Below are 24,755 nucleotides of genomic sequence, written 5' to 3' on the forward strand. Positions count from 1 at the left end.
TAGGAGACCAAAACTGTACACAATACTCCAGGTGTGGCCTCACCAAGGCCCTGTACAATTGTAGCAACACCTCCCTGCCCTTGTACTCAAATCCCCTCGCTATGAAGGCCAACATGCCATTTGCTTTCTTCACCGCCTGCTGTACCTGCATGCCAATCTTCAATGACTGATGTACCATGACACCCAGGTCTCTTTGCACCTGCCCTTTTCCTAATCTGTCACCATTCAGATAATAGTCTGTCTCTCTGTTTTTACCACCAAAGTGGATAACCTCACATTTATCCACATTATACTTCATCTGCCATGCATTTGCCCACTCACCTAACCTATCCAAGTCACTCTGCAGCCTCATAGAATCCTCCTTGCAGCTCACACTGCCACCCAACTTAGTGTCATCCGCAAATTTGGAGATACTACATTTAATCCCCTCGTCTAAATCATTAATGTACAGTGTAAACAGCTGGGGCCCCAGCACAGAACCTTGCGGTACCCCACTAGTCACTGCCTGCCATTCTGAAAAGTCCCCATTTACTCCTACTTTTGCTTCCTGTCTGACAACCAGTTCTCAATCCATGTCAGCACACTACCCCCAATCCCATGTGCTTTAACTTTGCACATTAATCTCTTGTGTGGGACCTTGTCGAAAGCCTTCTGAAAGTCCAAATATACCACATCAACTGGTTCTCCCTTGTCCACTCTACTGGAAACATCCTCAAAAAATTCCAGAAGATTTGTCAAGCATGATTTCCCTTTCACAAATCCATGCTGACTTGGACCTATCATATTACCTCTTTCCAAATGCACTGCGATGACATCCTTAATAATTGATTCCATCATTTTACCCACTACCGATGTCAGGCTGACCGGTCTGTAATTCCCTGTTTTCTCTCTCCCTCCTTTTTTAAAAAGTGGGGTTACATTGGCTACCCTCCACTCCATAGGAACTGATCCAGAGTCAATGGAATGTTGGAAAATGACTGTCAATGCATCCACTATTTCCAAGGCCACCTCCTTAAGTACTCTGGGATGCAGTCCATCAGGCCCTGGGGATTTATCGGCCTTCAATCCCATCAATTTCCCCAACACAATTTCCCGACTAATAAGGATTTCCCTCCGTTCCTCCTCCTTACTAGACCCTCCGACCCCTTTTATATCCGGAAGGTTGTTTGTGTCCTCCTCAGTGAATACCGAACCAAAGTACTTGTTCAATTGGTCCGCCATTTCTTTGTTCCCCGTTATGACTTCCCCTGATTCTGACTGCAGGGGACCTACGTTTGTCTTTTCTAACCTTTTTCTCTTTACATATCTATAGAAACTTTTGCAATCCGTCTTAATGTTCCCTGCAAGCTTCTTCTCGTACTCCATTTTCCCTGCCCTAATCAAACCCTTTGACCAGATAATCTGTTTTTGTTGGTGGTGTTTGAGGCCGTAATGTTGAGCAGGGCACTGCGGTGAACTCCTCTGCTCTTCTTCCAATCTTGCACATCGGTTTAACGTCTCATCCAAAATCTGAGAAGATGTAGATTGACGAGGTGAAACTGAACAGGTGGTTGCCAAAGGAACTTGTAGGATAAGTAACTAGGATACTTCCAAGCAATGTTCCCTCAAATTTTTTCCCCCCGTGTGCGGCCCTTTTAACTGTCTGTGCAGTTTCTTCCTTGTAAAAGCTGGTGAGCTGTGCGGGACCGCCAGACTCGCAACTTAGTGGGAATACTGGAAGACACTGCCTGAAAGGGCGGTGGAAGCAGAATTCAGTAGTAGCTTTCTAAAGGGAATTGGATAAATAGTTGAAGGAAAAATTTACAGGGCTACGGGGAAAGAGAAGGGCAGAGTGGGACTAATTGGGGTAGCTCTTTCAAAGAGCTGGCACAGGCACGACGGGTCGAATGGTCTCCTGTGCTGTGAGATTCTATGATTCTAACATTGAACAATACCCTGAAGAGAAACACACTATCGGATAAAATGACTGAGCCTCCAGGAAGTCAGGTTCGCTGGGCCGAAGATCTCTCCCCAGCCTGGGATTTATACTTCTTTCTAAAATTAACAGTGAGAACCCAAAGCAAATCTAGGAAAATTAGGTCAGCATCAGGCACCTCGTGATCATGTGCGTCTTACCAAAGAGAGAGCTGTGAAGGATTTTAACACAGCCATTGTTTAACTTAATTGAGAGTGATCTTGGGCTCCTTTTCTACCTTCTTCACTGTTCCCAGACGTTGCTGCTGCCCAAGTGGAGGATGATAAGCTGCCTGCGGCTCTGCTGGTCTGTACTGTGTTCCCATTTTTTTTACAAGGGGAACTGAGCTTTCTTTATCGGATAATTCACAATTTTGGTTTTACTGTTGACCTATTTAATTATAATACGAGTTAATCTCTCACGGTGTTACATGGGGAAGGGGGGTGGGGGTGGGTTACTAGATCATGTGTGGTCTTCAGGTGAATTGGGGTTAGAGCGTAGGGGATAATCAGACCAGGGAAACAGGCATAATTCAGGTCCCATTTTAAAGTTGGACATTCTGTGTTTATTTTTATGTACTTCGATGTAATGTTTTTGTAGATAAATAGCAAAACTTAAGGCAAATTTGGAAACAGAGGACTAGAGGCATTGCAGCGCCAATCACTGGTGGGATGGTGTAGTTAAAGTGTGACTGGTTTACAATAGGATGTTTCCATTATAATTTTCGACATAAGAATTTATAATGGAAAAAGTTGACACTAAAGAGTTACACAAACGTGACAATGGGGACTGTGGACAGACTTGCTTATAGATGTGTCTCTATCTGTTTTTTTGAGGACTTGGAAGAATATCATTTTTGTAAAGTTTTTTTTGTCAATAGTGGGAGAAGAACCTTCTCTCATTTTCAACATGTAAACTTTACAGACAAAGTGTTTTGATGTGATTTACATCATCTTATTTACCAACTCAACAAAGTATTTTTTAATGGAAACCAGTACTCTTCAATAATTAAAGATTGTATAAATACTGGCCTTAAACCAGCGTTCTCAAAGTATGCAATGTATAACAACAAGACCTGTAACTCAGCTAAAGAATTAGCCTACAATAGATTTTAAAATTCTTCATATTTCTACACATATTACTTTTGAAAAATATGTATACATCTCTAAGTTACACAAATGTATTGATCAGTAATGCAATACAACCTAAATTGTTCACTTCACAACACTCCATAGTACATGTTGCACCTGGTTGGAAGGATTTAATTCCATTTAGCATTTCTTTCTAATTTTAGCAGGATGTGTTAATTCATGTGCCACAGGTTCTGTGGCTTGGCAACTTGTGTAGGTGAGTCAGCCAAGGCTTCTCTCTCAGATTTTGTCTTTTCATTATAAGTCAGTGTTGCTTGAAGCCTGGGAGCAGATTCCCAGCCCTGTCCCTCGCTCAGGATACAACCTGCTGTGGAACATCGCTCCGACAGAGATTAAAACAATGGGGAAACTAGACCGTCGATGTTTGTGAGAATTCCAAGAACAACCGACATTATACATCCGTCCAATTATACATCTGTCCAATTATGCCCAGGTCCTTGACTCAGTGCATTATTTGTCCTTCTGCGGTTTAATGATTGCGATCTGATTATTTTGAGGGCACTGTAAGAAGGAAGTTATGTTAAACCTTTATGGATCAGCTGCAGTATTGTGACCAATTCTGAACACCACACTTTAGGAAGGATGTCCAGACCAAAGAGAGTGCAGAGGAGTTTGATCAGAATGGTATCAGGAATGAAAGACTTCAGTTACGTGGAGACGAGAGAAGCCAAGATTGTTCTCCTTAGAGCAGAGAAGGTTAAACACTGATTTAATAGAGGTGTTAAAACTCATGAAGGGTTTTGATAGAGTAAATATGGAGAAACTGTTTCCAGAAGGGTCAGTAATCAGAGGACACAGATTTAAGACGGGGTGGGTGGGGGGGGGAGATGAGAATTTTTTTTACGCAGCGAGTTGTTGTGATCTGGAATGCGCTGCCTGAAAGGGCGGTGGAAGCAGATTCAATAGTAACTTTCAAAAGTGATTTGGATAAATACTTGAAAAGGAAAAAAAAATGCAGGGCCATGGGGAAAGAGCAGGAGAGTGGGACTAATTGGATAGCTCTTTCAAAGAGCTGGGCTGAATGGCCTCTTAATGTGTGTAAGATTCTAACATTCAACGTTACAATTCAGTTTCTTTCCCAACATTACTGCCTTGTGTTCATGGTGAAAAAAGACAATTTCCATAATCAGTTCTTGGATCTGAAACTTGTGGCCATGAATGTACCATGTATGGGTTAAAGTCCTAGTTTAACAACGAGCTTCTAACTGTGCTAAATAACTCACTGGAACTTGTGAGAGAGGCCCTGAAAGGTAGAAAATGTCATGTTATCAGCCCAGTGTCTACAGGCTAAAAGTACTAGCTGTATTTGCAGGTAAATATACAGAAGGCAAACAATTCAGTGAGATACTGAATCAAAACAAATATTTATCAGGATTGGAATTAGAATCAGTCTGCAAGGGAAAAAAAACCTTTTTATAGAAAGTGTCATACTGCGCCTGATAAGTGACTTGATGTTTGGATAACAGTCGGATAGAATTCCCAGATGCGAAGCTGTACGTTGACAATGCAAACTTAATTTGGATTATCTGTTAGAATTAAAGATTGTGGGTACATTCCCTACTATTTAACTGAGGACTTTTTAAGTGAGCTCTGCCAATTATCCAATGATGCATAGTAAGAATTATTACATCGAATTTACAGCACAGAAACAGGCCATTCAGCCCAACTGGTTTATGTCAGTATTTATGCTCCAGACGAGCGTCCTTTATTCCTTCTATTCCTTTCTCCCTTATGTGTTTATCTAGTTTCCCCATAAATGCATCTATGATATTCGCGTCAACCACTCAGTGTGGTAGTGAGTTCCACATTCTCACAATCTCTGGGTAAAGTTGTAGCTCAGTGGGTAGCACTCTCACCTTTAAGTAAGAAGATCGTGACCTAAAGCCCTACTCCAGAGACTTGAGCACGCAATGGAATCTGACACTCCAGTGTAAAACTGCACTGTCGAAGTGCCATCTTTTAGACAAGATGTTAAACTGAGGCCCCGTCTGCGCTCTCAGGCGGACGTAAAAGGTCCCATGGCACTATTTGAAGATCATGGCCAATATTTATCCCTGAAACAACATCACTAAAACAGATTATCTGGTCATTATTTCATTGTTGTTTGTGGCATCTTACCATGTGTAAATTTGCTGCCACATTTCCTACATTACAACTGTGACTACACCTCAAACTTACTTCATTGGCTGTAAAGCACTTTGGGATGTCTTGAGGTTGAGAAAGACGCTATATAAATGCAAGTCTGTCTTTCATTCTTTACATCATTCTAGTGAGCAGGTGATGACCTGTGGATCTGGAATTCGAGTATCTGTTAATCTCTTGACTATGTACAGTTCAGTATGTGCCTAAAACAAAACCTTTGTGTTCTGACTCATTTCTAGATCATTTCTGACTCATTTCGAGATCATTCCAGGCAGTCCATCTCCCATATTCCATTTTAAAATCTTCTATTTTTTTGGCTATCAATAGAAATGCCTATTGTCATGGGGACGTCACTTGAAAGGTTGCATTTTCCGACTGTATGCTCCTGTCCTTGGAGGCTTGTCTGCCGGGATTGGAATTCAGGAAATTGCAGGAAGCTGATGATTTTCCCTCCATCAGAATTAATGGGTGGAAAATTTGCCCTTGTGCAGGGCTGGGGTTTTGTTGAGATGGTGGCGGGTAGCATGCTGCGGGATGGAGTCGAGGACACTCGAGTCAAAGGCAGAGTCTCGGTTAAGGAGATCTTCGAAGTGCTCCTTCCAGTGGGTCCTGACTGCCATGGTGTCCTTGATGAGTGTCTCCCCGTTCATGGCCAGCAGTGGGGGTGGGGCCTTGGGTGCTTGGGCCCTTGTTAAGGGGCAATTTGTTTTCCGTTGTGTCACAGTTTTGCATTCCATCAAGTCCGTTTAATGGAGTACTAAAACACTTTTCCTTTTCGGAATATTCCATTGCTGTTACTCTCGCCAACCACGTTAGATTGCAACAAGAATATTCCACTCAAAAAAAGATTACAGTCCTTACCATACAGCAGGGTGTTCCCCATTTCAATCAGAACCCAACAGAGCACTAATACAGGCTCAATCCCCACCATATACTCCATGATGTCAGTGGGAAGGATGGGCAGTAGGTAGATCGGCAAGAATCCCCATGGTTCTTCTCCCACTCTGCATTGTAACAGCTTCGGAAGTTCATGGTAATCCCGAAGTTACGCCGGCTGAGCGCGAGGAAATTCCCGCCAGTTGTTTTTGATGTTTAATTGAGTTCAGAGATGTTGGGCAATTCCCACTCACTGAAGGAGTTCAGGGGTCACAGGGATGGTGTGGCCTTTTATCACAAGCTCTCTCTGGGATTTATAGTTCTTATATTTTTCCTGTCTATTGAATAAATTGACAAAGTGTGAGAAAAAAAGACTTGCATTTATATAGCGCCTCGGGACGTTCCAAAGTGCTTCACAGCAATGAAGTACTTTTTTGGCAGAGTGGTCACTGTTGTAATGTAGGAAACATGACGGCCAATTTACACACACCAAGCTCCCACAAACAGCAATGAGATAATGGCCAGATAATCTATTTTAGTGATGTTGGTTGAGGGATAAACATTGGCCCAAGGCATTGGGGGATAACTCCCCTGCTGTTCCAAATAGAGCTGTGGGATCTTGACAGAAATTGTCCATATTCAGATCAGCCATGATCTTATGGCGGAGGAGGCTGGAGGGGTCAAATGGCCTATTCCTGCTTCTATTTCTTACGTTCTTATGTCCTGAGATTTCTGCCTTGCGTTAAACAGCTATAAGTTGGTGAGATCTCGCATTGCGAGAAGGTGATAGATGTATAATGTAAAATCAGCAAATAGATCTTGCATTGTGAGAAGGCGATAGACGTGTAAAATCAGCAAGTACTCAAAATTCCAACTTCATGGAGGACACTTACGTTCGCACTGACATCATGGAGTATGTGGAGGGGATTGAGCCTGTATTAATGCTCTGTTGGGTTCTGATTGAAATGGGGAACATCCCGCTGTATGGTAAGGACTGTAATTATTTTTTGACTGGAATATTCTTGTTGCAATCTAATGTGCTTGGTGAGAATAACAGCAATGGATGATTAATAACTGAAGTTCCATTTCAAAGCTACATACAGTTTTCTCCCCCAGGTCTTTGAATGGAGCGGTTTGATCCATTTCAAGATCTGCCACATTTTAAAATTGTAGTGTTTAATAGAATTAAACTTCTAAGTAGTTGAAATTGTGGAGCGTGCTCTGTTGAGACTGAGATCCAGATTAAATGCTCACAGTGAAAACCTTGCAGTTACAGCTCTCTATTGCTTTTGTGGATTTGATACAGATCAGAGGCACATGCCCTGTGATTCTACATCTAGGTATTTCTTTTGGCTGGTTTCCGAGTCAGTGAAATAAGTAGCAACTTATCTTGCTGAAAATGGCAGGAATTCGGCTTTCATTGATGAACTGGAGGTGGGTGTGTACGCGCTCGCTTTGTTGCCTGCTGTTAGGAATGAAAACAAGTCTTCACAGATTTAGCATTCAAAAATACATTGGAACTTTTCCTTTTTAAATTTTCGAAGGCGTGTCTGGTATAAACCTCCTGGACTTGTAATTTTGACTTTTATTCATCAAGCTCCTCCATCACCGGAAGCTCTTGATGAAGACTGAAGTAATGTGTGAACAATGTAAAGTGATGGAATTATTTTCTTTTGCTTTCTGCAGACCTTTGATGCCAATGACCTTTATCAAGGACATAACTTCAACAAGATTCTTAGTTCCCTGGTTGCTTTGAATAAAGTAACTGCAGGTAAGAGGACTTTTTCAGAAGGGGTTGGCCTTTCAGTGAATCAGCCTCATGGTTTGAAGCAGCACTCGACAACATTAGATTCACCGCTAACTATATATAGAATTAGGGACCTTTGAACCTCCATTGGGCAATTTATAATAGGTGGTGTGAAAATTATTGGGTAATTTTCTATTGTGCACTCTCAATGGAGCATTGCACACCGGAGGCGTACACCAAATTCCTGGAGTGTCAGCCTGGATCATGAGCTCAAGTCTGGAGTGGGATTGATTCAAATGGGTACTTTCGAGGAGGCTGTTTCAAAGAGAAGGACTTTGAATTGCAGAGAACAGTGGTATTTACGCTGCATCTGGCCTCGCTGCTCCTCACCTAGGAGTGCTGAATGTTGCTGGTTAGAATACAAAGGGGTAGAAGTTGTGCTATAGTTGTATAAAGCTCTGGTAAGACCTGGAGTAACTGCGTTCGGTTTTGGCCACCGCACCTCAGGACGGATATATTGACCTTGGAGGTGGTGCAACGCAGATTCACCAAGGGTTAAATTATAAGGACAGATTGCATTGATTAGACTTGCATTCCCTTGTGTGTAGAAGATTAAGAGGTGATCTAATTAAAGTGTTTAAAATGATTAAAGAATTTGATGGGGTCAATAGAGAGAAACTATTTCCTTTGGTGGGGGAGTCCAGATCAAGGGATATAAGACCCCCCCCACCCCCCAGCCTCAACAGCTTTTTGGGGAGAGAGTTCCAGTTTTCCACTGCCCTTTGTGTGAAGAAGTGCTTCCTGACATCACCCCTGAACGGCCTGGCTCTAATTTTAAGGTTATGGCCCCCTTGTTCTGGACTCCCCCGACCAGAGGAAATAGTTTCTCTCTATCTACCCTGTCAAACTGACGAACCTTCTGTGCCATTGCTCAAAGTTGTTGTTTAATAAGACCTGAGTGTTCTACCATGTAACATGCAACGTACTATGTATAATAGCTGACCATCTTGGGTAAAATGCACTGGTATATAAAAACACCTGAAGAGCCTGAGCTCTTCCTGGTCTTTAGGTCTGATTAGAGTGGGAATAGTTGAGTTGTGGTTCTGGTCCTGGACTAGCAACCCAGGGGTCGTGAATTCAAATCCCTCCATGGCAAGTTGTGATTTGGTCATTTGTGGCCAAATGACCATATCTGCCAGATTAAGGCTGAGAGCTTCGTGGATAGCATGTTTCAGGAGACATGCAGATAAGGAGTGTGCAGGCAGAGAGGGAATGGGTGACTGCCACACAGAAGAGGAGTACCAGCCAGGTAGTGCAGGAGTCCCCTGAATACATCTCGCTCTTCAACCAGTATTTTGTTGTGAGTCCCGGTGAGGGTGATAATTCTTGTGGGAAGTACAGCCAGGGCCAAGTCCACGGCACCACGGGTGACTCAGCTGTACAGAAAAAGAGCACGTATGACAGATGTCAGGTTACAAATACATTTGCAAATCCGGCAATACAGTATATAGAGATTTCAGAGGAGAAGTGAAGAAGAAAATAAGAGGGGCAAAGAGAGAATGGCAGCCAACATAGAAGGTAATCCAAAAGTCTTCTATAGACATATAAATAGTAAAAGAGTAGCAAGAGGAGGGGTGGGGCAGATTAGGCACCTAAAAGGAGACCTATGCATGGAGGCAAATGGTATGGCTGAGGTACTAAATGAGTACTTTGCATCTGTCTTCACCAAAGAAGAGGGTGCTGCCATAGACCTGGTGAAGGATGAGGTAGTGGAGACACTTGATGGGATAAAAATTGATAAAGGAGAGGTATTAGAAAGGCTAGCTGTACTTAATGTAGATAAATCACCAGGAGCGGATGGGATGCATCCTTGAATGCTGAGGGACTTGAGGGCAGAAATTGCAGAGGTACTGGCCATAATATTCCCATCCTCTACAGATACAGGGGTGGTGCCAGAGGACTGGAGAATTGCAAATGTTACACCCTTGTTCAATGAAGGTGTAAAGATAAATCCCAGCAACTGCAGGCCAGTCCATTTAATCTCGGTAGTGGGGAAGGTTTTAGAAACAATAATCAGGGATGAAATTAACAGTCACTTGGGTGGGTGTGGATTAATTAAGAAAAGTCAGCATGGATATGTTAATGGAAAATCATGTTTAACTTGATCGAGTTTTTTTTTAATAAGGTAACAGAAAGGGTTGATGAGGGTAATATGATTGACGTAATTTACATGGATTTCCAAAAGGCGTTCAACAAAGTGCCACATAATAGGCTTGCCAGCAAAGTTGAAGCCCATGGAATAAAAGGGACAGTGGCAGCCTGGATAAGAAATTGGCTAAGTGACAGGAAACCTAGAATAGTGGTGAACGGTTGTTTTTTGGACTGGAGGAACATAAGAATATAAGAAATAGAAGCAGGAATAGGCCATATGGCCACTTGAGCCTGCTCTGCCATTTAATACAATCATGGCTGATCCGATTATGGACTCGGGTCCACTTCCCTGCCCGTTCCCCATAACCCCTTAATACCTTATTGGTTAAAAAACAGTCTATCTCTGTCTTAAATTTATTCAATATCCCTGCCTTCACAGCTCTGAGGCAGTGAATTCCACAGATTTACAACCCTCTGAGAAAAGAAATTCCTTCTCATCTCAGTTTTAAATGGGCGGCCCCTTATTCTAAGATTATGCCCCCTAGTTCTAGTTTCCCCTATCAGTGGTAACATCCTCTCTGCATCCACCTTGTCAAGCCCCCTTATAATCTTATACGTTTCGATAAGATCACCTCTCATTCTTCTGAATTCCAATGAGTCGAGGCCCAACCTCCTCAACCTTTCCTCATAAGTCAACCCCCTCATCTCCGGAATCAACCTCGTGAACCTTCTCTGAACTGCCTCCAAAGCAAATATATCCTTTCATAAATATGGAAACCAAAACTGTACGCAGTATTCCAGTGTGGCCTCACCAATACCCTGTATAACTGTTTATTCTCCATCCCCTTTGCAATAAAGGCCAAAATTCCATTGGCCTTCCTGATCACTTGCTGTACCTGCATACTAACCTTTTGTGTTTCATGCAAAGACGTTGAACTATTGTTGATCTATTATTGATCTACATCCTTGACTTTTTAACAATCTTGAGAAACTTTTTAAACTGGGGAAACTTTTATAATCTATTATTGATTTACATCTTAGATTTTTTAACAACTCTTAGAAACTTTTGAAATAAATTGGGAATCTTTATCAACTTTTAACTTTTAAAATAACTTTGGAAGTCACCTTCCTAATGCCTGCCCCCCAACCAAGCCTCGGGCCATCTACCATCAATGGCGCTACTCGGCACCGAGCTTGCGGCCAACACTTCGCCGTAGGCAATTAGGCTAATAGAGCTGTGCCTGGTCTCCAATTGTCTTGGACCCCCTTGCTACTGGACCAAGACCTTGCTCAGCTAAGCCCGTGTGGTTGCCGGTATGCAGCGGCCACAGTACGTTAAAATAACTCACGCACAGGCATCTTCCACTTCGTCAGTGTGAAGTTCGGGACCTGGAACGTCAGGACCCTCATGGACAATCCCAACATCAACAGGCCGGAACGCCGCACCGCCATAGTTGCCCGGGAACTCGGACGTTTTGACATTGACATCGCCGCCCTAAGTGAGACCCGGCGGGCAGGGGAAGGCCAATTGAAGGAACATGGTGGAGGTTACACCTTCTTCTGGAAAGGGAAACCAGTGGCAGAATGCCGCCTTCATGGAGTCGGCTTTGCCGTCACGAATGAGCTGGTCGACCGTCTCAAAGACTCCCCCTGTGGGGTGAATGAACGTTTCATGACTCTTCGTATTACCTGATCTTGGAACCAATGCGCCACAGTCATCAGTGCGTACGCCCCTACACTCGATACAACGGATGAGGCTAAAGAGGGTTTTTATTCCAACCTCAAGACATCCTTGTCCCACGTCCCCACGGGCGACAAATTGATCCTCCTGGGTGATTTTAATGCCAGGGTTGGCAAAGACACAGCCCTCTGGGGCAGCGTGATTGGCAGAGAGGGGGTAGGGAAAGCCAACTCCAGCGATACCCTACTCCTGACAAAATGTCTAGAACATGAACTCCTCATCACCAACACTCTGTTTCGCCAGAGAGACAAATACAAGGCATCGTGGCAACAGCCTCGCTCCAAACACTGGCACCTGCTTGACTATGTCATTGTCCGAGCCAGGGAGCGCAAGGATGTGCACATCACCCGCGCCATGACAGGAGCCTAATCCGATCCATCATCAACATTAACATAGCCCCAAAGCAGAGGAGACAGCAGAAGCAGTTCCGCAAAAAAGTTAATGCCGGGGCACTTAGAGACCCAGCTAAGAGAGCCCTATACAGCCAGCGCCTCACAGCCAATCTGGCGTACCTTGATGATTCTGAGATGCTGAATGCCCATAGCACATGGTCTGCTCTCCCAGGCCTCTATAACCAGTGCCTGTGAAGAGACACTTGGTCACTCAACCAGAAAACATCAGGACTGGTTTGATGAAAATGATCAGGAGATCGAAGAACGAATCGATCGCAAGCGCAAAGCATTTCTGAGCCTCAAGCAACAACCCAACTCGGGAGCATTACAGACAGCTCAAGGCTCAGGTCCAACAAAAAACCCAGGACTTAAAGAACAGGTGGTGGATGGAGAAAGCACAGGAGATACAACAACTGGCCGACAGCCACAGTATTCGAGGATTCTTCGCTGCAGTCAAGGCCACCTACGGTCCAAACTCCCAAGGCCCTATCCCACTCATGGCCAAGAACAGGGAAACACTCATCAAGGACACCGAGGCTGTCAGGGCCCGATGGAAGGAGCACTTTGAAGATCTCCTCAATCGAGACTCTGCCTTTGACTCAAGTGTTCTTGACTCCATCCCGCAGCATGCGACCCGCCACCAACTCGGTGAAACTCCAATGTTGTACGAGGTAGTGTAGAATTTACCAATATCTCGCAAAGATTCCAGGTACCTTTCCCCTACAGAGGAGAAGAATCCCTTTCTGGGCTTTTAAAATGAGTTTAAAGGGGCAGACGAAGCCTGCGGGGGATAAAAGGGGATGCACTCATGGAGACCCCCCCCCCCCAGTGTTTGGACTCATAGGAAAGGGAATTCAAAATGGACCTAAATTACAGAAGCTTGAGATCCCCTAAACATCTATGGGAAGGAGCATATCAATTTTAAGATTCTACAACATTTTGGCTGCAAAAAAAAAAGAGTTACCAAATACAGGAGGTGGGGCCAAATTCGTGTATTAAAGACCCCAGACTGTCTGGGGCAACTATTCACCCTCTAAGAGATAATCGAATTACCCAATCAAGCACAATGGAAATCATGGTCAAGAAACCGGACAATTCTAAAACAATGCAAAACCAGTGATAGCACATTCTCACACCCTAATCGAGTTACTGCTGACAAAGGAGACATTTGAAAATCAGTGGACAGAATAGTTCAAACAGAGTCCAAGAGATTTGATGGGAGATAACGGAGCTTTTTTTTTGGAATATATCTGTCCCTCAGTTTTACAAGGAAAGACCAGCGAGGAGCAGCACGCAGACTAGCAGAACACAGGAAAACTAGCAGAACTCAACAGGGGCTTGCTCCGTCCACTCCACGCACCGGCCTGGTATTGCAGTGTTTCCAGGAACGGTGCAGCTTCCCCTCTCGGCCTTTTGGCTAAGATCAAGTGTAAATAGCGCAAAGTGATCTTTGGCGCTGGAGTCGATCTGACAAGAATGAAAAAAAAACCTCAAAACTAGCAGAACTAAAAGTAGCAGAACACAGACTGTAACTCACACAGACTTGAACACAGACAGAAGCAAGCAGCTGGAGCTGGGGAGTGAAGAAATGGAGTAGTGAAGGAAACTACAAGAAATCGTCAAGGACCGACCGAGCATGAGGCCCACGAAATGGAAGGTTGTCAGGAACCAAATTGACAACCACTCTACAATCTACTTCTGAATGACCCAACGGGGGAGAAATTACCAAAAGGGACTAACTAAAACTATTCCGAACCAAAGAAAGTGGGTATTTACCCCATACATCCAAAACGCAACTTAGCACATCAACGGACGCACCCCAACCGAAGACTACGCAGTCCGAAGTCCTCTCCTCCGTCCAGGTTACGGCTCGCCTAGAAGGCCAAGTGCAGCGAACCCCGAAACCGTGATTCAACGGTAACTGTCTAAAGGGATTGGTGAGCATAGCCCCTGAACCCCCCAGAGCTATAACTTAGTTAGTTAGGGGAATTGGGAGGGGGGAGGCTGGGATAACTTGTGTAAATGTATCTGCATTCGCCTTTTTACCTCATTTAGAGTTTAAGCTGTATTTTTTTCCCCACAGACTGTATTTGGACAATTTATTCAATGTGTTGTACCCTTCAGTGTGTATTGGTCTGTGTGTGTTATTAAAGGTGTGCCCTTTTACTTCTTTGTAAACACAATAAAGCCATACCTGCTTCCTACCTTGAAACCGATTGTCTGTCCAAGTCTGTCACAGTCCCTTCATAATTCCAGTGTCTAGAACCAAGGGTGTGGGAGCGATTCGGAACCGCTCATATAAGGTCAGAAGGGAAAGCTGACCTCCTACAGTAGGCAAAGCCATAAAACAGCTCAAGAATAACAAGGCTATGGGTGCGGATGGAATCACTGCTGAGGCGCTAAAGTATGGCGGAGAGGCGCTGTTGGCGCGGATACATTACCTCATCTCTCTCATCTGGAGGGAGGAGAGCATGCCGGGAGATCTCAGAGACGCAGTGATTGTGACCATTTTTTTAAAAAGGGGACAAGTCCGACTGCGGCAACTACAGGGGAATCTCCCTGCTATCAGCCACTGGGAAAGTTGTCGCTAGATTTCTCTTCAACTGTCTTCTTCGAGGAGCTCCTCCCGGAATCACAAAGCGGATTTCGTCCCCGATGGGGCACAACAGACATGATCTTTGCAGTGCGCCAGTTGCAGGAAAAATGCAGGGAGCAGCCTTATACATAGCCTTTTTCGATCTTACAAAAGCCTTTGACACTGTCACCCGTGAAGGTGTATGGAGCGTCCGCCTCAGTTTCGGATGCCCCCAAAAGTTTGTCAACATCCTTCGCCTGCTTCACGATGACATGCAGGCCGTGATCCTTACCAATGGATCCATTACAGACCCAATCCACGTCCGGACCGGGTTCAAACAGGGCTGCGTCATCGCTCCAACCCTCTTCTCAATCTTCCTCACCACCATGCTCCACCTCACAATCAACAAACTCCCCGCTGGAGTGGAGCTAAACTACAGAACCAGTGGGAAGCTGTTTAACCTACGCTGCCTCCAGGCCAGGTCCAAGATCACCCCAACCGTTGTCATTGAGCTGCAGTATGCGGACGACGCCTGCGTCTGTGCACATTGACTATATCCTGGAGTTCAGCCTCAATGTATTCACTGAGGCATATGAAAGCATAGGCCTTACTCTTAACATCCGTAAGACAAAGGTCCTCCACCAGCCTGTCACCGCCGCACAGCACTGCCCTCCAATCATCAAGATCCACGATGCGGCCCTGGACAACGTGGACCATTTCCCATATCTCCGGAACCTCTTATCAGCCAAGGCAGACGTTGATGCGGAGATTCAGCATCGCCTCCAGTGTGCCAGTGCAGCCTTTGAGTGTTTGAAGACCAGGACCTCAAATCTACCACCAAGCTCATGGTCCACAAGGCTGTAGTAATACCCGCCCTCCTGTATGGATCTGAGGCATGGACGATGTATAGAAGGCACCTCAAGTCGCTGGAGATATATCACCAACGATGTCTCCGCAAGATCCTGCAAATCCCCTGGGAGGACAGGCGCACCAACATCAGCCTCGACCAGGCTAACATCCCCAGTATTGAAGCACTGACCACACTCGATCAGCTTTGCTGGGCAGGCCACATAATTCACATGGCAGATTCGAGACTCCCTAAGCAAATGCTTTATGTGGAACTCCTTCATGGTAAACGAGCCAAAGGAGGACAGTGGAAATGTTATAAGGACACCCTCAAAGCCTCCCTGGTAAAGTGCGACATCACCACTGACACCTGGGAGACCCTGGCCGAAGACCGCCCGAGGTGGAGAAAGTACATCCGGGAGGGCGTTGAGCTCTTCGAGTCTCAATGCAAAGAGCATGAAGAGGCCAAGCATAGGCAGCGGAAGGAGCGCGCGACAAACCAGCCCCACCGACCCCTTCCCTCGACGAATGTCTGTCCCACCAGTAACAGGGTCTGTGGCTCTCGTATCAGACTGTTCGGCCATCAAAGAACTCGCTTTGGGAGTGGAAGCAAGTCCTCCTCGATTCCGAGGGACTGCCTATGAATGATGAGATGTTTCATGCACAAGTACCCCCAGGTCCCGCTGTACTGCAACACTTTGCAATCTTTCTCCATTTAAATAATAACTTGCTCTTGGATTTTTTTTCTGCCAAAGTGCATGACCGCACATCTTCCAACATATTATACTCCATCTGCCAAATTTTTGCCCACTTACTTAGCCTGTCGTTTGCAGATTTTTTGTGTGCATTGCTTTTCCTCCCATCTTTGTATCGTCAGCAAACTTGGCTACGTTACACTCAGTCCCTTCTTTCAAGTCGTTAATATAGATTGTAAATAGTTGGGGTCCCAGCACTGATCCCTGCGGCACCCCACTAGTTACTGATCCAACCCGAGAATGAACCATTTATCCCGACTCTCTGCTTTCTGTTAGTTAGCCAATCCTCTATCCATGCTAATATATTACCCCCAACCCCATGAACTTTTATCTTGTGCAGTAACCTTTTATGTGGCACCTTGTCAAATGCCTTCTGGAAGTCCAAATACACCACATCCACTGGTTCCCCTTTAACTACCCTGTTCGTTACATCCTCAAAAGATTCCAGCAAATTTGTCAAATCCATAAATCCATGCTGACTCTGCCTGACTGAATTTTGCTTTCCCAAATATCCTGCTACTGCTTCTTTAATAATAGACCCCAACATTTTCCCAACAGCAGATGTTAGGCTAACTGGTCTATAGTTTCCTGCTTTTTGTCTGCCTCCTTTTTTTTAAATAACTTTGCAGTTTTCCAATCTGCTGGGACCTCCTCACAACCCAGGGAATTTTGGTAAATTACAACCAAGTATCCCTGCCACTACTTCTCTCAAGACCCTAGGTTGCAAGCCATCAGGTCCAGGGGATTTATCTGCCTTTAGTCCCATTATCTTACTGAGTATCACCTCCTTAGTGATTGTGATTGTGTTAAGTTCCTCACCCCCCTATAGCCCCTTGCGTATCCACTGTCGGAATATTGTTAGTGTCCTCTATCGTAAAGATTGATACAAAATATTTGTTCAGAGTTTCTGCCATCTCCATGTTCCCCATTACTAATTCCCCGGTCTCATCCTCTAAAGGACCAACATTTACTTTAGCCACTCTTTTCCTTTTTATATACCTATCTGTTTTTATATTTCGTGCTAGTTTGCTTTCATAATCTATCTTCCTTTTCTTAATCATTTTTTTTTAGTCAATCTTTGCTGGCTTTTAAAAGCTTCCCAATCTTCTGTCCATCACTAGTTTTGGCCACTTTGTATGCCCTTGTTTTTAATTGGATAATCGGTATCCAATTATTTATTTAGTTAGCCACGGATGGCTATCTTTTCTTTTGTCAAGTACCACTGAATATTTAGTTCCCAGTCCTGGTCACCTTGCAACCACGTCTCTGTGATAGCTATCAGATAATACCCATTTGTATCTATTTGTGCCGTCAACTCATCTATTTTGTTACGAATGCTGCGTGCATTTAGACAAAGTGCCTTTAAATTTGTTTTTTTACCCTTTTTTCCTGCTTGTTTCCTCTGTCCTTCAAACTCACTTTCTTTATTTTTGCTTTCTAATTCCAGCTTTACTCCCCTTCCTACTGAATCTATTTTCAGGTTCCCATACCCCTGCCAAGCTAATTTAAATCCTCCCCAACAGCACGAGCAAACGCCCCAGCGAGGATATTGGTCCCGGCTCTGTTGAGGTGCAACCCGTCCGGCTTGTACAGGTCCCACCTTCCTCAGAAGTGGTCCCAATGCCTCAGGAAACTAAAGCCCTCCCGCCTGCACCATCTCTCCAGCCACGTATTCATCTGCTCTATCCTTCTATTTCTGTACTCACTAGCTCGTGGCACCGAGAGTAATCCGGAGATTACTACCTTTTGAAGTCCTGCTTTTTAATCTCTCTCCTAGCTCCCTAAACTCTGCCTGCAGGAAGATATACAGTGGTGTTCCCCAGGGGTCGGTTCTAGGACCACTGCTTTTCTTGATGTATATTAATGACTTGGACGTACAGGGTACAATTTCAAAATTTGAAGATGACACAAAACCTGGAAGTATAGTGAACAGTGAGGAGGAGAATGATAGACTTCAGGAAGACAAAGGTAAAATGGGTGGACATGTGGCAGATGAAATTTAACCCAGAAAAGTGCAATGTGATAAATTTTGGTAGAAAGAATGAGGAGAGGACATATAAACTAAATGGTGCAATCCTAAGGGAGTGCACAAACAGAGACCTGGGGGTATGTGTGCACAAACCATTGAAGGTAGCAGGACAGGTTGAGAAAGCAGTTGAAAAGGCTTACAGGATCCAGGGCTTCATAAATAGAGGTCATCAAAATCCACAGCATGGCCTTGGACAACGTGAACCATTTTCCAGACCTCGGGAGCCTACTGTCAGCAAGGGCAGACATTTGACGACGAGGTCCAACACTGCCTCCAGTGTGCCAGCGCAGCCTTTGGTTGCCTGAGGAAGAGAGCGTTTGAAGACCAGGACCTCAAATCTGGTACCAAGCTTATGGTCTACAGGGCTGTAGTGATACCCACCCTCCTATATGGCTCAGAGACGTGGACCATATACAGTAGATACCTCAAAGCGCTGGAGATGTACCACCAACGCTGCCTCCGCAAGATCCTGCAAATTCCCTGGGAGGATGGATGCACCAGCGTCATTGTTCTTGATCAGGCCAACATCCCCAGCATCGAAGCGCTGACCACACTCGGACCAGCTCCATTGGGTGGGCCGCATCGTCCGCATGCCCGACACAAGACTCCCAAAGCAAGCGCTCTACTTGGAGCTCCGACAAGGCAAGTGGACAGAGGAAATGTTTCAAGGACACCCTCAAAGCCTCCTTGATAAAGTGCAACATCCCCACTGACACCTGGGAATCCCTGGCCAAAGACTGCCCAAAGTGGAGGAAAAGCATCCGGGAGGGTGCTGGGCACCTTGAGTCTCATCGCTCAGAGCATGCAGAAAACAAGCGCAGACAGCCGAAGGAGTGTGAGGCAAACCAGGTTCCTCATCCACCCTTTCCTTCAACGACTGTCTGTCTCACCTGTGACAGAGACTGTAATTCCCGTATTGTACTGTACAGTCACCTGAGAACTCACTTTGAGTGGAAGCAAGTCTTTCTCGATTTTCAGGGACTGCCTATGATGATGATGTATAGAGTGCAAAAGTGTGGAAATTATAATGAACCTGTATAAAACACTGGTTCGGCCCCAACTGAAGTACTGTGTCCAATTCTGAGCACCACACTTTAGGAAGGATGTGAAGGGTTAGAGAAGGTGCAGAAAAGATTTTACAAAAATGATTGCAGGAATGAGGGACTTCAGTTACGCTGATAGACTGGAGAAGCTGGGGCTGTTCTCCTAAGCACAGAGAAGATTGAGAGGAGATTTGATAGAGGTGTTCAAAATCATGAGGGTTCTGGACAGGGTAGATAGAGAGAAACTGTTCCCATTGGTGGAATGGTTGAGAACCAGAGGTCACAGATTTAATGTGATTGGCAAAAGAACCAAAGGTGATGTAAGAAAACACTATTTTCCACAGCGAGTGGTTGGGTTTTGGAATGCAGTGCCTGAAAGGGTGGTGGAGGCAGACTCAATCTTATCTTTCAAAAGGGAGTTAGATAAGGATCTGAAGGAAAAACAATTTGCAGGGCTACAGGGAAAGGGCAAGGGAGTGGGTCTAGCTGAGAGTCGCACGGGCTCAACGGGCTGAATGGCCTTCTGCGGTGCTGTAACTATTCATGATTCTATTGTCGTAAAAATCCAACTGGTTCACTAATATCCTTCAGGGAAGGGAACCTGCTGGCTTTACCCAGACTGGGCCTACACATGTCTCCAGTGGTTGATTCTTGATATCCACAGAGGTAATAAAATTCCACCTTTCCCATGTCGCCCACGTCCTTAGAAATGTTTTTTTAAAAGCTCTGCGAAGTGCATTCATGAACTACACCATCAGAGCAGTTCGATGAAGGTGCAATGAACTCTGGAGCCTCTGTCACAAAGTCCAATACTGCCCAAGAAACTGCCCGCTTTCTTCCTGCGTATCAAGGCTTTACATGGTTGTACATATCAGTATGTGAGAGGGTTGTGTGGGTGACCATGCAGTCATGTGCTGGGTTATTTATAGTGCCATGTAATTTAAGAGCAGGGAATGGCGCTGTCCAGTGTCCAGTAACACTCAGTATTGTGCTCGACTTTGCCATCCGTTCCACTGATGCTTGAGCAGTGGGGACAAGTGCCTCTGGCCCCGCACACATGGGGATCTGGCCCATGGAGGAGACCGCCAGCCTGTTTAGCGTTTCGTGCAAGAGTCTTGGCAAGTGCTGGAAGTGAGCTGGGTTCCCATCCCTGAGTGAGAGTGCGAGATGTGCAGGGTCAGCAAGCAGCAGTAACAAGACCCAGGGGGTTGTTGGGAGTGTATGTGCCAGTTGGAAGTGGGAGGGGGAAGGGTCATCGTGAGAGAGGAAGGAGAGAGAGAGAGACACGAAGGATAGAGGCAGCCATCCATTATTCTAGGGCGCATAGTGTTTGATGGCGGTCACTAGCCATGGAGCCGTTGCCAGTCTGAAAGCAAAGGACCAGTGTTGTGTATCTCGAGTGACATTTGCCTCGAGATTGATTGAGAGGTTGTGACGCATAGTAAAAGGGGATACTTCAGCACAGAAGGAGGCCATTCGGCCCATCGTACCTGTGCGATCTCTTTGAAAGAGCTATCTAATTATTCCCACTCCCCCATAGCCCTGCAAATTTTTCCCTTATTAAGTATTTATCCAATTCCACTTTGAAAGTTACTATTGAATCTGCTTCATTAGAACTCGCTGCGTTAATCATTTCTCCTCAATCCCCTTGCAAAACGAATCACTTTTCTTCTCGGCATTAAATTTCACCTGTCATGCGTCGCCCATTTCATCAGTCTGTCTCTCTCCATCCTGCTCACTCTTTACTACATTACCCACTTTCGTGTCATTCGAACTTATGGCCTGTTTACCCAAGTCAGGATCATTAATATATCAAAAAGAGCAGTGGTTGCAACTACGACCCCTGGGGAACACCACTGTATAACATCACGCCACCCCCTCGCTCACTGTCTCTCTCTGGCGCGCTCTCTCTCTGGCGTGCGCTCCCTCGCTCTCTGGCGCGCGCACTCCCCCTCTTGCCCGGGCGCGTTCGCGCTCGCGCTCGCCCTGTTTCGTCTGCGCCCCCTCGTTCGCGCGTCTCCGCGCCCCCTCGTTCGTGCCCCCGCGCCAACTCGTTCGCGCCTCCCCCGCGCCCTCTCCGCCCCCGATTTCTCGCTCAATGCCGCGTTCGCTCAATCCCGCATGTTCTCAATGTCGCGCGCTCTTAATCTCGCATAATCTTGCGCTCTCTCAAGAGCATAAGAAAGATGAGCAGGAGTAGGCCATTCAGCCCCTCGAGCCTGCTCCGCCATTCAGTATGGTCATGGCTGATCGGATCATGGACTCGGGTCCACTTCCCCGCCCGCTCCCCAAAACCCCTTATTCCCTTATCGTTTAAGAAACTGTCTAGTTTTGTCTTAAATTTATTCAATGTCCCAGCTTCCACAGCTCTCTGAGGCAGCGAATTCCACAGATTTACAACCCTCTGAGAGAAGAAATTTCTCCTCATCTCAGTTTTAAATGGGTGGCCCCTTATTCTAAGATTATGCTCTCAAGTTCTAGTCTCCCCCATCAGTGGAAACATCCTCTCTGCATCTACCTTGTCAAGCCCCCTCATAATCTTATACGTTTTGATAAGATCACCTCTCATTTTTCTGAGGCCCAACCTACTCAACCTTTCTTCATAAGTCAACCCCCTCATCTCCAGAATCAACCTTCTCTGAAATGCCTCCAAAGCAAGTATATCCTTTCATAAATATGGAAACCAAAACTGCACGCAATATTCCAGGTGTGGTCTCACCACTATCCTGTATAGCTGTAGTAAGACTAACCTGTTATTATACTCCATCCCCTTTGCAACAAAGGTCAAGATTCCATTGGCCTTCCTGATCACTTGCTGTACCTGCATACGATCCTTTTGTGTTTCATGCACAAGTACCCCCAGGTCCCTCTGCACTGTAGCTCTTTGCAATTTTTCTCCATTTAAATAATAACTTGCTCTTTGATTTTTTTTCTGCCAAAGTGCACAACTTCACACTTTCCAACATTATACTCCATCTGCCAAATTTTTGCCCACTCACTTAGCCTGTCTATGCCCTTTTGCAATTTCTCTCAATCTCTCTTTCTCTATCTCAATCTCTCTTTCTCTCTCTCAATCTCTCGCGCTTTCTCTCAATCTCTCACTACAGTTTTGGTCTCCATATTTAAGGAAGGATATACTTGCTTTGGAGGCTATTTAGAGAAGGTTCACAAAGTTGATTCCAGAGCTGAGGGGGTTGACCTATGAAGATAGGTTGAGTAGGTTGGGCCTATACTCATTGGAGTTCAGAACAATGAGAGGTGATCTTATTGAAACAAGGTGGATGCAGAGAGGATATTTCCACTCATAGGGGAAACTAAAACTAGGGGACAATAAGGGGCCACCCATTTAAAACTGAGATGAGGAGGAATTTCTTCTCTGAGGCTTGTAAATCTGTGGAATTCTCTGCCCCAGAGAGCTGTGCAGTCTGGATCATTGAATATATTTAGGCAGAGATGGACAGATTTTAGAGTGATCAGGGAATAAAGAGTTAAGGGGGAGCAGGCAGTGAAGTGGAGCTGAGTCCATGATCAGATCAGCCTTGATCGCTCCCTCAATCTCTCGCTCTTTCAATCCCTCGCTCGCTCTTTCAATCCCTCGCTCGCTCTTTCAATACTTCGCTCGCTCTCTCAATATCCCTCGCTCGCTCTCTCAATATCCCTCGCTCGCTCGCTCAATATCCCTCGCTCGCTCGCTCAATATCCCTCGCTCGCTCGCTCAATATCCCTCGCTCGCTCGCTCAATATCCCTCGCTCGCTCGCTCAATATCCCTCGCTCGCTCGCTCAATATCCCTCGCTCGCTCGCTCAATATCCCTCGCTCGCTCTCTCAATATCCCTCGCTCGCTCGCTCAATATCCCTCGCTCGCTCTCTCACTATCCCTCGCTCGCTCTCTCAATATCCCTCGCTCGCTCGCTCAATATCCCTCGCTCGCTCTCTCAATATCCCTCGCTCGCTCGCTCTCTATCCCTCGCTCGCTCTCTCACTATCCCTCGCTCGCTCTCTCACTATCCCTCGCTCGCTCTCTCAATATCCCTCGCTCGCTCGCTCTCTATCCCTCGCTCGCTCGCTCAATATCCCTCGCTCGCTCTCTCAATATCCCTCGCTCGCTCGCTCTCTATCCCTCGCTCGCTCGCTCAATATCCCTCGCTCGCTCGCTCAATATCCCTCGCTCGCTCGCTCAATATCCCTCGCTCGCTCGCTCAATATCCCTCGCTCGCTCGCTCAATATCCCTCGCTCGCTCGCTCAATATCCCTCGCTCGCTCGCTCTCTATCCCTCGCTCGCTCAATATCCCTCGCTCGCTCGCTCTCTATCCCTCGCTCGCTCAATATCCCTCGCTCGCTCGCTCTCTATCCCTCGCTCGCTCGCTCTCTATCCCTCGCTCGCTCGCTCTCTATCCCTCGCTCGCTCGCTCTCTATCCCTCGCTCGCTCGCTCTCTATCCCTCGCTCGCTCGCTCTCTATCCCTCGCTCGCTCGCTCTCTATCCCTCGCTCGCTCGCTCTCTATCCCTCGCTCGCTCGCTCTCTATCCCTCGCTCGCTCGCTCTCTATCCCTCGCTCGCTCGCTCTCTATCCCTCGCTCGCTCGCTCTCTATCCCTCGCTCGCTCGCTCTCTATCCCTCGCTCGCTCGCTCTCTATCCCTCGCTCGCTCGCTCTCTATCCCTCGCTCGCTCGCTCTCTATCCCTCGCTCGCTCGCTCTCTATCCCTCGCTCGCTCTCTATCCCTCGCTCGCTCGCTCTCTATCCCTCGCTCGCTCGCTCTCTATCCCTCGCTCGCTCGCTCTCTATCCCTCGCTCGCTCGCTCTCTATCCCTCGCTCGCTCGCTCTCTATCCCTCGCTCGCTCGCTCTCTATCCCTCGCTCGCTCGCTCTCTATCCCTCGCTCGCTCGCTCTCTATCCCTCGCTCGCTCGCTCTCTATCCCTCGCTCGCTCGCTCTCTATCCCTCGCTCGCTCGCTCTCTATCCCTCGCTCGCTCGCTCTCTATCCCTCGCTCGCTCGCTCTCTATCCCTCGCTCGCTCGCTCTCTATCCCTCGCTCGCTCGCTCTCTATCCCTCGCTCGCTCGCTCTCTATCCCTCGCTCGCTCGCTCTCTATCCCTCGCTCGCTCGCTCTCTATCCCTCGCTCGCTCGCTCTCTATCCCTCGCTCGCTCTCTATCCCTCGCTCGCTCGCTCGCTCTCTATCCCTCGCTCGCTCGCTCGCTCTCTATCCCTCGCTCGCTCGCTCGCTCTCTATCCCTCCCTCGCTCGCTCTCTATCCCTCCCTCGCTCGCTCTCTATCCCTCCCTCGCTCGCTCTCTATCCCTCGCTCGCTCGCTCTCTATCCCTCGCTCGCTCGCTCTCTATCCCTCGC

The 24,755-nt window shown here is 46.4% G+C and overlaps 1 protein-coding gene across 1 annotated transcript in view; it reads left to right on the plus strand.

Moving 5' to 3' along the window:
• The window catches only part of LOC139274589 (rho guanine nucleotide exchange factor 7-like), a 156,426-nt gene that overhangs the window by 22,521 nt on the left and 109,150 nt on the right, over positions 1–24,755 (plus strand). The window contains exon 3 of the mRNA XM_070891270.1: positions 7,810–7,894. Within this exon, the coding sequence (XP_070747371.1) occupies positions 7,810–7,894 (85 nt within the window). The remainder of the gene's footprint in view (positions 1–7,809; positions 7,895–24,755) is intronic.

Source organism: Pristiophorus japonicus, chromosome 10 (genome assembly GCF_044704955.1).
Source record: "Pristiophorus japonicus isolate sPriJap1 chromosome 10, sPriJap1.hap1, whole genome shotgun sequence".
In the NCBI taxonomy this organism is placed as follows: Eukaryota; Metazoa; Chordata; class Chondrichthyes; family Pristiophoridae; genus Pristiophorus; species Pristiophorus japonicus.